This window comes from Lagenorhynchus albirostris, chromosome 13, assembly GCF_949774975.1.
Source record: "Lagenorhynchus albirostris chromosome 13, mLagAlb1.1, whole genome shotgun sequence".
Lineage (NCBI taxonomy): Eukaryota > Metazoa > Chordata > Mammalia > Artiodactyla > Delphinidae > Lagenorhynchus > Lagenorhynchus albirostris.
In genome coordinates, this window is record NC_083107.1 from 33,185,399 (window position 1) to 33,199,530 (window position 14,132).

Here is a 14,132-nt window from a genome sequence, read left to right on the forward strand (position 1 = left end):
TAAAATACACAAACCCACATCCTGGGAAAGAAGGTGAAAACTGACACACAAAATGAAGTATACTATTTTAAAAGACACCTTTCAATGTAGACATATTAAGTACGAGGTGAAAGTGTTGTGAGTCAAGAAAATACTGTTACAGTATAAAGAAGTATCCTTCATTCTTTAACGTTCAGGCAAAAAGTAGAAGGAACTAGAGCTGTATCTGCAGGCGCAAGAGTATATTATTTTCCTCCTGGAGTCGATTAAGTCTGGCAGGTAATTTGAAGATTCTACATACGAAGAGAAATTAGCCGCCTGGGAAGTGGGAAGGCAGGATTAGGACCCACTGGGAGTCCATGAACACGAAGGCCCATGAAACAAAGCATCTACTCTGCAGATACTCAGGAAACGCTCATCCATCAGTTGTCAAGCAAGGGGGGAAGTCACCTCAAGTTCAGAACAGTAAACTGATGAAATGAGTCACCAGATTCCCATGATAGCTTGGCTGGCCTCTTCCTTTCCACGCAGCCCCCGGGTCACCATGGAGCCAGAGACTTCTCCGCGGGAGAGCAGGGCAGCAGAGGGTGGTGGCCGGGCTTCAGCGGGCCACCCTCGGAGAGGGTGGGAAGAGTGTCCAGAGGAGAAGCCGGAGCCAGCAGTGGCCAGCCCACCTTTGGGAGGCTACCCTCAGAAGACAGTGAGCGTGCTAGAAGGGACCTGTGGTCTAGAAAGCAGTGTTCTGAGACCTGGCCTGTTTCCAGGCCCTTCTGAACCCCACGCGCCCGCACCCCTCCGTCTGGTCCAGTCTCCTCCTCCAAAGTTCTTCTCTGCAGCCTCCCCTGCCTGCCTCAGTCCGTGTGCTCAGCCTTTCTAAACAGCAGCAACACTGGCCCCAGCTTCCTCACCACCCATCCCTCCTTCACTCGGATCTGACCAGGACACAACTCTAACGTTTTCAGTGGCTCCCCAACTCCCAACAAACTCCCAGCTCCCTAAGATGACCTCTATGATCCTTCGTGGTCTGGCCCTGCCACCTCTTGGCCTCACCTTAGACTCTCCCTTTCCCATGTTCTCTGCTCACACTGAGGCGTACGGGAAGCCTCGGGAGTGTCATGCTTTCTCTCTCCTTCATGCCTCTACACAAACTAATTTCTGTGCCTCGCATGCCCTTCTACTTCTCCATCCATCCCAAGTTTCTATCAAGTTCCCCAAGTTTCCTTGGGGGAGCTGGCTAGGAGATTGGGAAGGAAAGCAGGTTGCTTCCAGGGCTAACTCTGGGGGATGCGGTAGTGGTTGCCTGGAGTGCTGTGCCGAGAAGGACCCACATCCAAGTCCCATTCAAGCTCAAGGAGAAAGTGCACTGTGATCTATTAAGGATGCCTGCCGTGGAAGGATGGGGAGAGGCAGTCGCTCCATCTTCACCAGTTTGTTAGGTACTGTTCCTCTGCTTCCAAATTACACTGAGCCCACTGAATCACGAGACTTAACCTACCATGTGTGAACTGTCTGCTCGGCCACAGGACTGCCAGCTTCTTGATGCCAGGAATAGCCTCTTTCACTCTCAATTCTCACATCTAGCAATGGGCTACTACATAGTGGACATTCAATTAGTACTCAGTGAGTTAGTGAATGGGGCTATTTCTGTCTTCACCTTTTCTCCTTTTGGGAGAATTCCTCTCATCAGCTTAAAATTCACAATATCAAATCACACCTTTTTTAAAATTTTTATTTATTTATTTGTGGCTGCGTTGGGTCTTCGTTGCTGTGTGTTGGCTTTCTCTAGTTGCAGCGAGCGGGGGCTACTCTTCATTGCGGTGCGTGGGCTTCTCACTGCGGAGGCTTCTCTTGTTGCAGAGCATGGGCTCTAGGCTCGCGGGCTTCAGTAGTTGTGGCACATGGGCTCAGTAGTTGTGGCTCTCGGGCTTAATTGCCCCGTGACATGTGGAATCTCCCCGGACCAGGGATCGAACCCGTGTCCCCTGGATTGGCAGGCAGATTCTTAACCACTGCGCCACCAGGGAAGTCCCAAAACAATACCTTTTATTGGCACTAAAAGAATTCCTTTCACATAAGGAGATGTTCTGAGTGCTTGGTAATCCAAATATTCACAACACACAGTCTGCTCCTATTTTATAGGTTGAAATCATATTCCATCAGAACTTCCGTTGTTAAAGACCGTGGCCCCTGCATCTTCCCATCCCGGTGTCCCACCTCAGTCCCTCGACATCTCCATTTTCACCGTCACTTATCTGAATCTCTCTGGCTCCATTAGCCCTGTTTCAGAGGATAATAACGAGAAGGACAAGGGCGTTCTCGCCTGCATCCCAAGCCCCAGGTGCAGGGAAAAAAGAATGGAGTTGGCTCACCATGAAATGGTCAGAAGAAGGAGATGGAAAAGTGGGAAAAGGTCTCATGGCATCGCGAAATGATCAGCACTGTGGCTCACATGAAGACAGGCTGTCATCTGTTTCGACTACGGAAATCGAGACAGGCTTAGATACCAAGGAGTGAAAGTGCAAATGGGCTGAATATAAATCCAGACATCCGAACAAATCAATCAAATATTTATCAAGCACTTACTCTATTTGCAGTACTGTGCTAGGAGCTGAGGGGAATGTAGAGGAGCCCTACAGGTGTTGTTAGGATGTCAGCCTATGCCACCTCACTGGATTTCCTGGGTGAGCACGTGTGGGTCCTAATGCCTGTCAAAGGGATTCTTCTGAGCAACACTTCCATGGATGCTCTAAAGCTTGTAACTAATTATATTTCACTCTTCATTTTGGCTGCTAGGAAGCTCAGAGCCAAATTAACTGCCTACTTCTAGCAAATGGACATGATCCTATAATTCATATTGTTCCTTACTACCCTTAAGACTGACTTCTCATTTATTTTCCTTTCATTCTGATATCTTCATCTACTTCATCTGAATCCTATTGTATACTTTTGCTAATTTCCTTAAATCCTTTCATAGAAAGGAAAGGAAAATATGTCAAAGCACTGTAAAATTAAGATATATCCTTTTTCTCCCAAGGTATCAAAGTCCAAAAGGGCACAAGGTACAAGGTGCTAACTGTCCTGCTCTCACAGATGCATTGTAATAGGGGCACTCAAGGAAAGAGTCAAACTAAAACAAATGAAATGTTTAAAGAGAGAGAACTGATTAATGTTAATAATCTAGCTACAAACCTATTGGCAAATTCAATGTTTTCTGCATTCACTCTTCAATTCTCCCTTTCTTAAAAATATATGATTTTGAAGAAAATTTAAGATTTTCTAGATAAGGTCATGTTCTCTTTTTCTCCTGATATGGGAATAAGTAGAAGGAAGTTCTACCTCTTCCATTCTTTGTCAGGAGATAAAATAAGCTTCGTCTAGGAATGCGTACGGGTTGATATTGGTAAATGTGGGAAGGCTAAAGCTAATTGTACTAATCAAACAGAATGCTTTTAGGTTAAGTAATTACGGAAAATTATCTGCAAGACTGAACTAATCCACAAAGCCAGACACTTGAGCAAACCCCAACTTATCAACTACACTTCTGGGACCAATCAATGTAAGAGGTAGACAACGCCCACCTCTTTTTAAGGAAAACGCTTGGCATAAATTTACTGTTTGGGTTAGTTTTTGCTAGGCCAACAGCCAAAACCTCCACCACTATCCTTAATTAGTGCTAGCAGTCATGAGGGAGAGAGATAAATTCAGGAGAAGAGCTAAATATCACATCCCAGGGAATGCAATCATGTCTGCTGCTGGGAACAGCACAGGACATAAAAGCATCCTCCCAGGGTGGCACAGTTACTCCTGTAATTCATCCTTAACCTCTACCCTAAGATCCCTCAAAAGATACTGAAATGCTGTAGCCAGTCCCCACCCATCCTCTACTGGAAGCCCATTCAGGGCCAGAGGGTGGAACTCAAGTAGGAGTAGGCGGAACCAGCAACTATGTGGATGCTGTGATTTAAGGTACATCCGCAAACCCATCCAACTTCTGAAAGAGCTACCTGTCAAATCTTTCCTTGAGTGCCCCGGTTGAAATGCCTTTCTGCGGGTGGGAACACACAAGACCTACGTATCTATTCACATCTTGACAGAGATTACCATGCGAGATTAGCCATCTGGCACCCAAAAGAAAGCAGTCCCGAGGGAATGTAGTGTAATCACAGTTTGAAAGCATGAGAGGGTTCCCAACCCTCTTCAATAAATAATTATCCATCAGTGGCCATGTGTCATAACTATGCTGGGCACAGGAGAGTTAAAGATGAAGAAGACATAGTCCCTTCCCAGGGGCATCCTGGGGAGGCTGATGCGTGAATGGCTCATTTCAATCTATAAGAAACGATAAAACACAGGATGCCCTGACAACACAGAAGAGGATCACTTCCTCCAATCTGGGGGTACTTCCTGCAGATGACACAAATTAGTTTAGAAGTTTTTAACCTGGACTACATAGACCCTCCCACTACAAGGGGATCCATGGTTAGAATTTATAAGATCCAAGTACTTGGAAGGGAAAAAAAAAATTAACCTTTTTTTCTCACTAACCTCTAACTGCAATTAGCATTTACTTCAAGTGTGTATCTAGGTACGTAACAAACCACAGAACTATTAGTAGGACCTGTGACTTTGTCACCCATGGAAATCATATTCACATAATACAATACAGTTGTTACAAATTTCTTAAGACACCATTTACATTCATCACTATTTCAAAAACGTGATAGACAATAGAATTATTGCTAGACCTTGTTACTTAATGCATATTAAAACGAGGCACTTATATCACTATATTACGATTTGTGTTTTAAAATACTTTGTTAGGACTTCCCTGGTGGCGCAGTGGTTAAGAATCCGCCTGCCAATGCAGGGGACACAGGTTCAATCCCTGGTCTGGGAAGATCCCACATGCCACGGAACAACTAAGCCTGTGCACCACAACTGCTGAGCCTGAGCTCTAGAGCCTGTGAGCCACAACTACTGAGCCTGCATGCCACAACTACTGAAGCCTGCGTGCCTAGAGCTCGTGCTCCGCAACAAGAGAAGCCACCACAATGAGAAGCCCGCGCACCGCAATGAAGAGCAGCCCGCGCTCACTGCAACTAGAGAAGGCCCGCGCGCAGCAATGAAGACCCAACGCAGCCATAAATAAATTTATTTATTTATTTTTTAAAATAAAATATTTTGATAACTGGATTTCAATATAATTAGTTTCCCTTATAATCTTATGTATTTTATTTTGTGTGTTAATAAAAATATTACTCTGACTAGGTATCCATTGACTTCACCAAATTGCCAAAGGGGTCCCCTCCCCCCAGAAAATGTCAAGGTCCCCTGAAGAAGACCAGTATGAGTCAGCAGCCACATGACTAAAGGTGGAGAAAGCAATGATGACCCACTGGTTCAAACAGCAAAGGCCCCGGGTGGCCACACGGGAAAACTGAACCAAGTTCCCTAGAGTGGCCTCATAGGGCCCAGAGATGCTGAACTTACATGGCAGTCAGAGGACGAAGGTAGAGGTGTCCCTCTGCAAGTTAGGCCAAATCCTACCCACTCTGTGTTTCAGTCAACAGCCTTGACCACAGAGTTCACTGTGTCTGGGTCACTGGTGTGTTGTGAAATAAACACACTCACAGCTCCCTAAGAATATTCAGCATTTAGCAAATATTTCACTTGCATATGCTTGACGCTCTTGGGAGCACACACGAACTTCCTGAGGGCAACTACTATGACCTACTCATTTTTATAGCCTCACACAGCACACCTTCCACACAGTCAGTGCTTAATCCATTTCTGGTGACTTGACTAGAATGCATACGTTTATATTTCCCTCCTTAAGTACAACTTGTGATCATATTTTGGCTCATCTGCAGAAGTGATTATAATTCTAAACTCTTTTTATCTCCTTGGGCTGTATTAAATGGATGCTTCCCTAAAATTAACTTCCTCACTTCTGCCTTGCCAAGAATGACACCCTGTGAAGAATCCCCCACTGGGGACAATGGATTCTCTCCTGGTTTATTTTCTTGGGTAGAAACTGAAACACATGTTTCAGCTGTGCGGTGGCCCTGGAATGCCTAGGAGGATGGACCTGAAAAACAAGTTATTGCTTATAGTTTAAAACCCAATGCAGAATCGAGAGAAGAAGGGAAGGTGAGAGAGAATAAGAGAAAAAAAAGGCCTTATTTGGAAACTGAATTAAATAATTACACAGTAGGATCTGGGTTTTTAAAGCTCAGGTCACCATTTTTATTATTTACATAAGGCAGTAAAATGCATGTTATTAATAAGAGTGTGGAATATATTCTTCTACACGAGATGTGCTTTTGAAAAATACTTAACGGTCTTGGAAAGAAAGAACTAAGCATTATGAATCATTAACTTCCAGGTCCACTACAATAGAAAATATATCCCACTCTCGGTGAAACGCCAATGTTGTTATAGCCAGAAAAGCTTTCTCTAATTTACAGCAGACTGAGTGAAACTGAAGAGAAGATACCTCTCTAAAAAGTTTTCATACCTTCTGGCTGTAGGACTTCCTGATGAACTGACATAACATCATTATTCATAGAATTCTTTACCACTCATTTTTTAAACTATCACGGGATTCTTGACAGACCGATGCCATTAATTCTAGGAAAGTCAGAGAACTGGTGTATAATTTCAGAAGTCCTACAAGCCACACTGGAGTTGGTATCTCTTAAGAAACAATCACAGCAAGAACAAAATTCCAACCCATCACAGGCAACAAAATCCCAGTATCTGCACAGATGACAACGGCAAGTGTCGGCAGCAAAGTCTACATCACATACCAAGTCCACCGTAACATTGCAAACCAGAGGGAAAACAGAATTGTGGTTTTAAGGCCATACTTAACAAGTATCACACCTCTTAAGTTTCAAAAACTAGAGTACAAAATGTGATAAGCTATCCAGACCTTGAGTTCACACATAAATAAAAATGAGCAATCAACAGAAAATATACGAAATGATCCTGCTGACTAATACCCTGCCTTTTCCAATCGAGGGTCAGACCCATTCAAACCCAGTCACATGAGGATGGACTCTGTAAAGGTCAATCAAAAGCAGGCTGAAACTCCAACTGTCTAGCTGACCTTCAGAGCTCGTGACAAATTGCTATCAGTCAATGTCAACTAATGACAGAGCTCTTTGGCTAATCAATTGTTCTAAAAATGATCAAGAAAACCACTCACAGGACAGCTCATTTTCACATCAATGCCCGTGAAGTATGAAAAGCTCATTTTTTGAGTTTTTAATAAGCTCATAAGTAAAGCAGTTACTTGGTAACAGAGGTCACCTTACAGAAAAAGATAGAACCTTTGTCTGCCTTTTACATTCTTTCATTACCATATTATAGTAAAAATATGCGATGGATATGCCAGAGGGCTACATAATAAAGTAGGTAACACTTCATCTACTTGAGGCAAATACTTCTGTGTTCGAGGGAAACCTATTTGGGAGTAAATAATTTCAAATGAATTTTTCAGTTGTTTAAGATGAAAAGCAATGACCAGGTTTACTACTGATGTAGCCTAATAGTGAGAAGACGCACTTTCTGTGAAAACACTCATGGCCAAGTTCATGCCCCTAAATAAACAGTTATGACTTTTAGATGATGAAGTTACTTTTCTTTGTTTTAAGACGATCTGCTTTCATGATGCTAGAAGTCAAGCAAATGGAGAACAGAAAACGGTTACTCACGTTTAATGAGTCAATAAAAGGTAAGGTGACTAGAGTATGGGGTGTTCTTGGGAAAACAATTCTCTGTCCATACATCTAATTCAACGTGTTTGATAAGTTAATAATATGGACCTTTGGATAACATGGATTTGCAGCGTGTAATGACTTCCCCTTTCTTTTTTACACCTGACTTTTCCCATCAGGAAATCATTTTCCTATTCTGCCTGCCACTGCAAGCAAAGACCACACTTTAATTTGAATACAACATTAAATGTAACTCAAGTACCACACAGGGCTGCAGTGGCCCAAGGGCTAAGGCCTGTGGTCACAATTATATTTTCCTTTTCTCTTCTCACCAAAGCATTTTTTCAATATGCATTCTAGTGCCATTGAAATATAAGAAGTTCCCGGAGAAGAACAAGGCTTAAGAGGTAAGTGTGAGCAGATCTAAAATCATTCAAGTCACTCTGACCAACAGACAGATGCAAGGAAAAAAAAAAAAACAAAACCCTACTTTTTAAACATTTTTCTTCCTTTTCAGGGTTCTTAGGTTATTATAAACATTTTGTTTTTAAAATAAGTTGAGATTAAAAAAAAAAGAAAGACAGAAAACTGTTTCAAAACAAGCAGTATTCACTTTGTGTCTTCATCCGAAAAACTGAGGATTACAGATTGTATCCTAAACCTGAGTTGTTACGGTAGTTTTTCAAATTAAAATATCTTCCGTGGCCTCAACTACTCTCAAGTTGTCCATAGGAAAGAAATAAAGGAGGGAGGGCAACACTTAAGCCGAGACATAATTGGAAGTATGTGAAAAATGAAGTGTCAGTTTGGTCAATAAAGGGCAAAGGTCAAGGGGAACAGCAGCCCAAACTCTGTGCGAAATTGCTCATTAAGACATCCAATCAGAGAGCTCCTTCCCACCTATCCCATTATTCATCAGACAGCTGACTGTTTCAAATGCCTGGGTTTGGGCTGTTATTACTTTTCTTCTTCATGTAAAAAGACGAGCGGGTATATAAATCGTTGCTTAGTCATCTGGAACAAAATGCGGCCCTTCCCTACATCCGTCTCCCTGCCTCACGCCCCCGCTCCCTCTCACCCTGCTCTGCCTGCTGGCTTCACAGGTCTGAAACGACCGCCTCGAGATTCCCTTCAATAATAAATGGAATTGCCTTCTGCCTATAGGTTGCCTGAACTCCTACAAAAGCTGGCGTGGAGGGGAGGGGACAGTGGGAGGCACTGGCCGCTACTGATACATTTTATTATAAAGAAATAGCAATGCTTTTCAATTGTTCCTCTTTACAGAAACACGCTGGTTTTGCTTTTTGTTTGTTTGTTTGTTTTGTTTTTTTAGTGGGAGCAAAGATACTATTGTTGATCTGAGTCCTGGCCCTCAAAGAAGTTCATAAGTGCGTTTTAGAAGTTCTAGAGACCAAGTCAAGTCCTTTAGGGCTGAAATGTTTCACATCAAATTTCGATGTAGAAATAAGACTTTCTTTTTCCTCACAAAAGAGGAAAACGAGATGAGCTTGAAGTGGGAAACGTTCTGCAAGAGAAATGTCTTTACTTGTTTTGTAGGCTCCTCTTCTCAATTCAATAAATTTCAGAATGAGTGAAATGGTAGAGGCTCTTAATACATCATACAAATTAATCATATCAATCATCCTGCTTCTCTGTAAATAGCTCGATCATCATTCTACTCAGCACACAAAACTGGATTCTCAGTCCCCGGCAGAGTAGAACCCCCTTGAGGCTAATGCTGATTCTGTTTTATTCACAGCTCTGTCACTGTTACAGAGCGGAGTGCCAGGCCCAGTGCAGACACTGGGGGAAGAGTCCCTGAATCGATAACAGAAAGAATGGCCCTCGAGTGCTCTGTTTCCCATTCTTAGTCACACTCCAGTATCACATCAAATAGAAGCTTGGGCTTTGGAGTCAGACGGTATGGGTTCAAGTCCCTACTGTACCACCAACCAGTATGTGACTTTGGGTAAGTCTCTCAGCCTCTCTGAACCTCTGTGACCTCCTCTACAAAGTGACGGATGAAATACCTACACTGACTGACCGCCTGTAATACGTTATTTTATTATTTTATTACTATCATGTATTCGTCTCTCTTGACTTTCAACCCAAAACAGAGACGTGCCCAAACTCAAAATGTGGTCAAGCACAGCTAAGGCTGCTCATGGGTTATACAGTGTCCGTGGCAGCCCTCCTGGGGAGGAGTACAATCCGGTGGGGAAAGGCACCAGATTTGCTTGGTGTTCTCCTGTCCAGACTACACGCTTCCTACAATAGACCCTGATTATGGTCAGTAGGGCAGCCACACACAGTAGGATAAAAAAAAGACACATGAAAGAGAACGGTATCTGCCAATGTGCACCTCATCTTATGAGACTCTGCTTGGGGGTCCTGAAAACACCCCATCCTAAAGTAGTTACAAAGGCAAGAGACCAAGATCCGGAGGTGACTCTCACGGTGACTCACTTCAGTATTTCTGAGCTTTACTTTTCTCTCTTCTGAAATGGGAAAATAGCAAATCATTGACAGTGAGAAAATAAGAATCCAATCTCATATCTTTGCAAGTGCTTTGAGGAAGTTAAAAAGTAGACAAAATCAATGTCCCGGCCGCAGCAGCAGAGTCCCCAACCAAACACAGATGTTAGGCCTTCCTTTTAAATGCCCATTTAAAGGCGCTTTTGCTATTAAAGAATCGATTTCCTGCAGGGGGCCACAAGTGTTCCTATGAAATGAATGTAGATGCCATAAGAAGAGTTGCCATGATAAATAATTAGAGTTGCGGGAGAGATATATTATGTAAATCATGAATAAACATCAAATCCCTGAATAATAATATCTTTCACATTTTCCTATTACATACTTCACATATATGCCCTTCAGAATGCCCAGGGTTGGATTTTGTACTTTACTTTTTTATGCTTAGGTAAAAAATGTGGACTCAAGCTACTCTATCAACCCCAAGAGCCACTCATTTGGCAACTCGTCAGACGCTCAAAAATCCCCCCCGATTGCTGGAACTCTAACTAGGAACTGTTACTGTATCTTGAAATCTGTCAGAACATTACAAACTTCCTGGATGACCGATTTTCTTTGCTTTACTTTGAAAGTCCAGAAGAACAGGACAGAGCCTGTTACATGCCCACCTTGTACCACAGACAAGGTTATTTAACAGAGGACCAAAGCCTAGGGGATTTCTTTTTTTTGTACCCTGGGTGCCATAATGAAGGGGCAAACATTGCAAAGGAATGAGGAGAAAAGAAATGTGGTACAAATAATACAGCAGAGAAAGTTTTAAAATATGTATTACTCCCGTCTGTGAGGGAAACACCTCTTTGGATATGTTCTGGACAGATTGAGTTATTTCTGTCTATTGGGTATGTATAAAGACATATTTATGGATTTATAAATCTTTTGAAGAGGGCTGTTATTTACCCAGTTGACTAAAATGGACTCAAACTGTGTAAATAACTATTTAGGACACATGCGCTACAGGCCAATTGCTGGCACGGTTTACACATCCATGGCTGCCAGAAAAGGCAGACAGGAGAACACGGAAAAGCCACTGTGCACAGCTAATCCGAAGGCTGCACAAAGACCCAGCTCCACAGGTCCCAGGGATGAAAAAGAGAGTTGAGAAGCGTTGTGGTTGGCATGGAAATGCACCGAAGTTGTTACAGCAACACTTCCAGGCATCATTCCGCGTTTAGCAGGGAATAAATCGCACTGCCCAGGAGAGGGCAGTGCGGGGAGGGGCGGGCGGGGGGGAGGGGCGGGTCTGAAATTTTAGGTCTGTTGCTGCACCAGGGCTTCCACAAATCGCTCAGCTCGTCCACAGCTTCTGTCCCTCCTCTGTCAAATGGGGCTAGACCTGGTTGTTTATCCGCCACCACAGTTGTTTTAGGCAGGTTCAACTGAGGTCATTCCAATGAGACTATGTATATGAAAATGCTTTAAAAAAGAAAAACGAGGTGGTGGTCTTATATGAAAAAACAGAAAGAGGAACGATGTAGGTGGAAAACTCTGGTAATGTGAAGGGTATACGGCTTACGGTCACATTCACTATTAAATTGGCCTTTAGAGAACACGTGTTGAAGGAGAAAGGAACCTGAGAAATTCCTGATTCCTTGTTCCGACAGGTCAGAGGGGAAGAACTGGGGTGGGGCATTTGCCCTCTGAAAGTCCTTTTATCAGATGATGTTTAAGAAAACTCATGTTTCCATTTTAAACAAATGCATTTCAGCCGTTTACAAGCCTTCAAAGTAGCAGCCAAACGACCCTCCTGACGGTAGCCTTAAAAAGCAAGACGTGAAAAAGAAAAACAAACAAACAAACAAAACACTAGGCTACGACCCCATGTAGCAACTCTGGAGTACAGGAAAAAGAATCGAGAGTCCATTTACACCCTTCTGAAAACTCTTGGTGCGAGCTGAATTCTGAAAGTAGGGCTTCATATGGAAATGCTGACCTCATCTTAGCTATAGTGCTGTGAACAGCAACACCATAACATAGACATACGCACACTTGAAAGGAAGTAGGCCCCGTGGATTTATGCTGCATATCGTTTTCCAGTAAAAGGCAGAGGTCAGAGGTTACCAGTTTCTGCCTCAGCTCTGAACCAGTTTACTCTTCCAGGCTCCATTTTTGCTAGACTTACAGTTGTGATGAAATCAGCAACTTTTCTCTGAACAATAAAATATCTCAAATACTTAAAATTCTATGTGTAGAAGTTATTCCCAGTCCAAATAGCATACATCTGCCACCCCTCCCGCCAAAAAAGAACTTTTCTGTTGTCAAACTAATCGTGTTCAATTCATTGTAGCCTTTGCAATTTTAATTGGTATAGCCCAGTTCGGTTAGAAAACAAAATTCTTTTGTTGGGAAACAGCACTCCAGTGAAACATGATCATAAAACCGGATTTTAAAGCATGTACCTACTGTGGGCTCAGTCAACTTCAATAAAGCCATCTTTTTATATTCAGAGAGAGAATACTCTCTTCGGTTGCATGAATTGAACACAAAATACCCTGCAGTAGTTCTCATCAAAAGCAGTACAAGACATCTAAATCCTCATTCACCTTATTGCTGAAGCTTAACTTTCTGTTTAAACTTTATCTGCTACCTGTTATAGTCAGACATGCACATCCATGGACACCCAGATACACATACAGGTGTGTGCATTCCAAGAACCACACAAATGAAATTGATCTGGATTCTTGCCATTTCATCCTAATTCCCTTTAGTGTGACTTTGCCACGAAGCCAAGCACTTAAGAGATTCAAATAAGTAAATCCAGAAAAATGGCTTCAACCCAGTGAAGAGGGAAGCCCGGCATGGGTTTCTAAAAGGCCCACTGCCTTCTAGGCATCTTAAGACATTGTTCAGTTGGAATCCTAGTGGGTGTTTCTTCATGATCTCTTGAAAAGTCTCTAAGGGTAAGTAATAATAACACTTTTTTATTTGTAGAGCAGGGTATTAGTGGCATACTATTTCCACACATTCGAATGTCTAATCTACTTCTCTGCTCTCCGTCCATTCACTGACCCTGTTTTATGGAGGGGGCCAGGCGACAGGCAGCTAGGCAGCTGGTCTGGCAGAGAAAGAAGAAGGGGGTCGAGAGGAATAAAATAAGATGAGCCGGTTCTCGTATTACACGGGGTTTATAGGAAAAACTGTAATAAAGAGTTCTAGGAAAACCTGTATAAAGAGTCCCTCACCAGACATTTCTAATTTTTCAACCCTGAAAAATGACACAAGTAGCAAGAGAACAAGAACAGCTCTCCTACCTTGCTCACTGCTGTTATCCCCACTGTGCGATGTGTGGCCCCCGCTGGAAGGGCCCGGGGTTCCTCCTGAGCGGGTAGATGCCGTGTCATCGTGATCTCTGTTCCAAGAGGGCTGTGAGGGCACAAAGCAGACATCTGAATAGAGTGGTCTGTTAACACGCACAGTGTCAAAGTGGTGGAGGGCTGGAATGGACAACCACGTCATCTTTCCCGTCCCCCTACACTAATGGTGCCAGCTCAGAGCTCCACCGGTGCATCTAAAATTTGCCAATTTCCGCTTCGGAGCTCAAATAATGTCTACCAGTAGTTATTCTGTAAGTAACTGCATGCTTTATTACTAAGGAAAACAAAAACATTCCAGGCAAAGAAGGGGGGAGGGGGAAGCCGCTGCCTCTTCATTCTGACTGTGTTTTAATGTCAAGCAACCCTCTGGCACAATAGTCTGCTACTCTAAAAGTGCAAAACGAGAGTGGTGGTCTGTGTGTAGAGGCTTCTGATTCACCCTAGAAGGCAAACATGGCAGAGCTTTTAAGACCTCACAGTTAGGCCGGGGTCCATAATAGCTAGGATGTGTCAGCTGTTTGCCGGATGGTACATGGCAAATGGACCAGGCACAGGGACAAAAAGAAATGAGAATAACAATAGATTC

At 43.1% G+C, this 14,132-nt stretch overlaps 1 protein-coding gene across 9 annotated transcripts in view; it reads right to left on the reverse strand.

The window, feature by feature from the left end:
* The window catches only part of MEIS1 (Meis homeobox 1), a 135,369-nt gene that overhangs the window by 93,362 nt on the left and 27,875 nt on the right, over positions 1 to 14,132 (reverse strand). For all 9 annotated transcript variants that reach the window (XR_009543997.1, XR_009543996.1, XM_060168536.1 and 6 more), the window contains exon 7: positions 13,484 to 13,595. Coding sequence is in view for 7 of the 9 variants with exons in the window: in XM_060168536.1 (XP_060024519.1) it covers positions 13,484 to 13,595 (112 nt within the window). In the remaining 2 variants the exon portion in view is untranslated. The remainder of the gene's footprint in view (positions 1 to 13,483; positions 13,596 to 14,132) is intronic.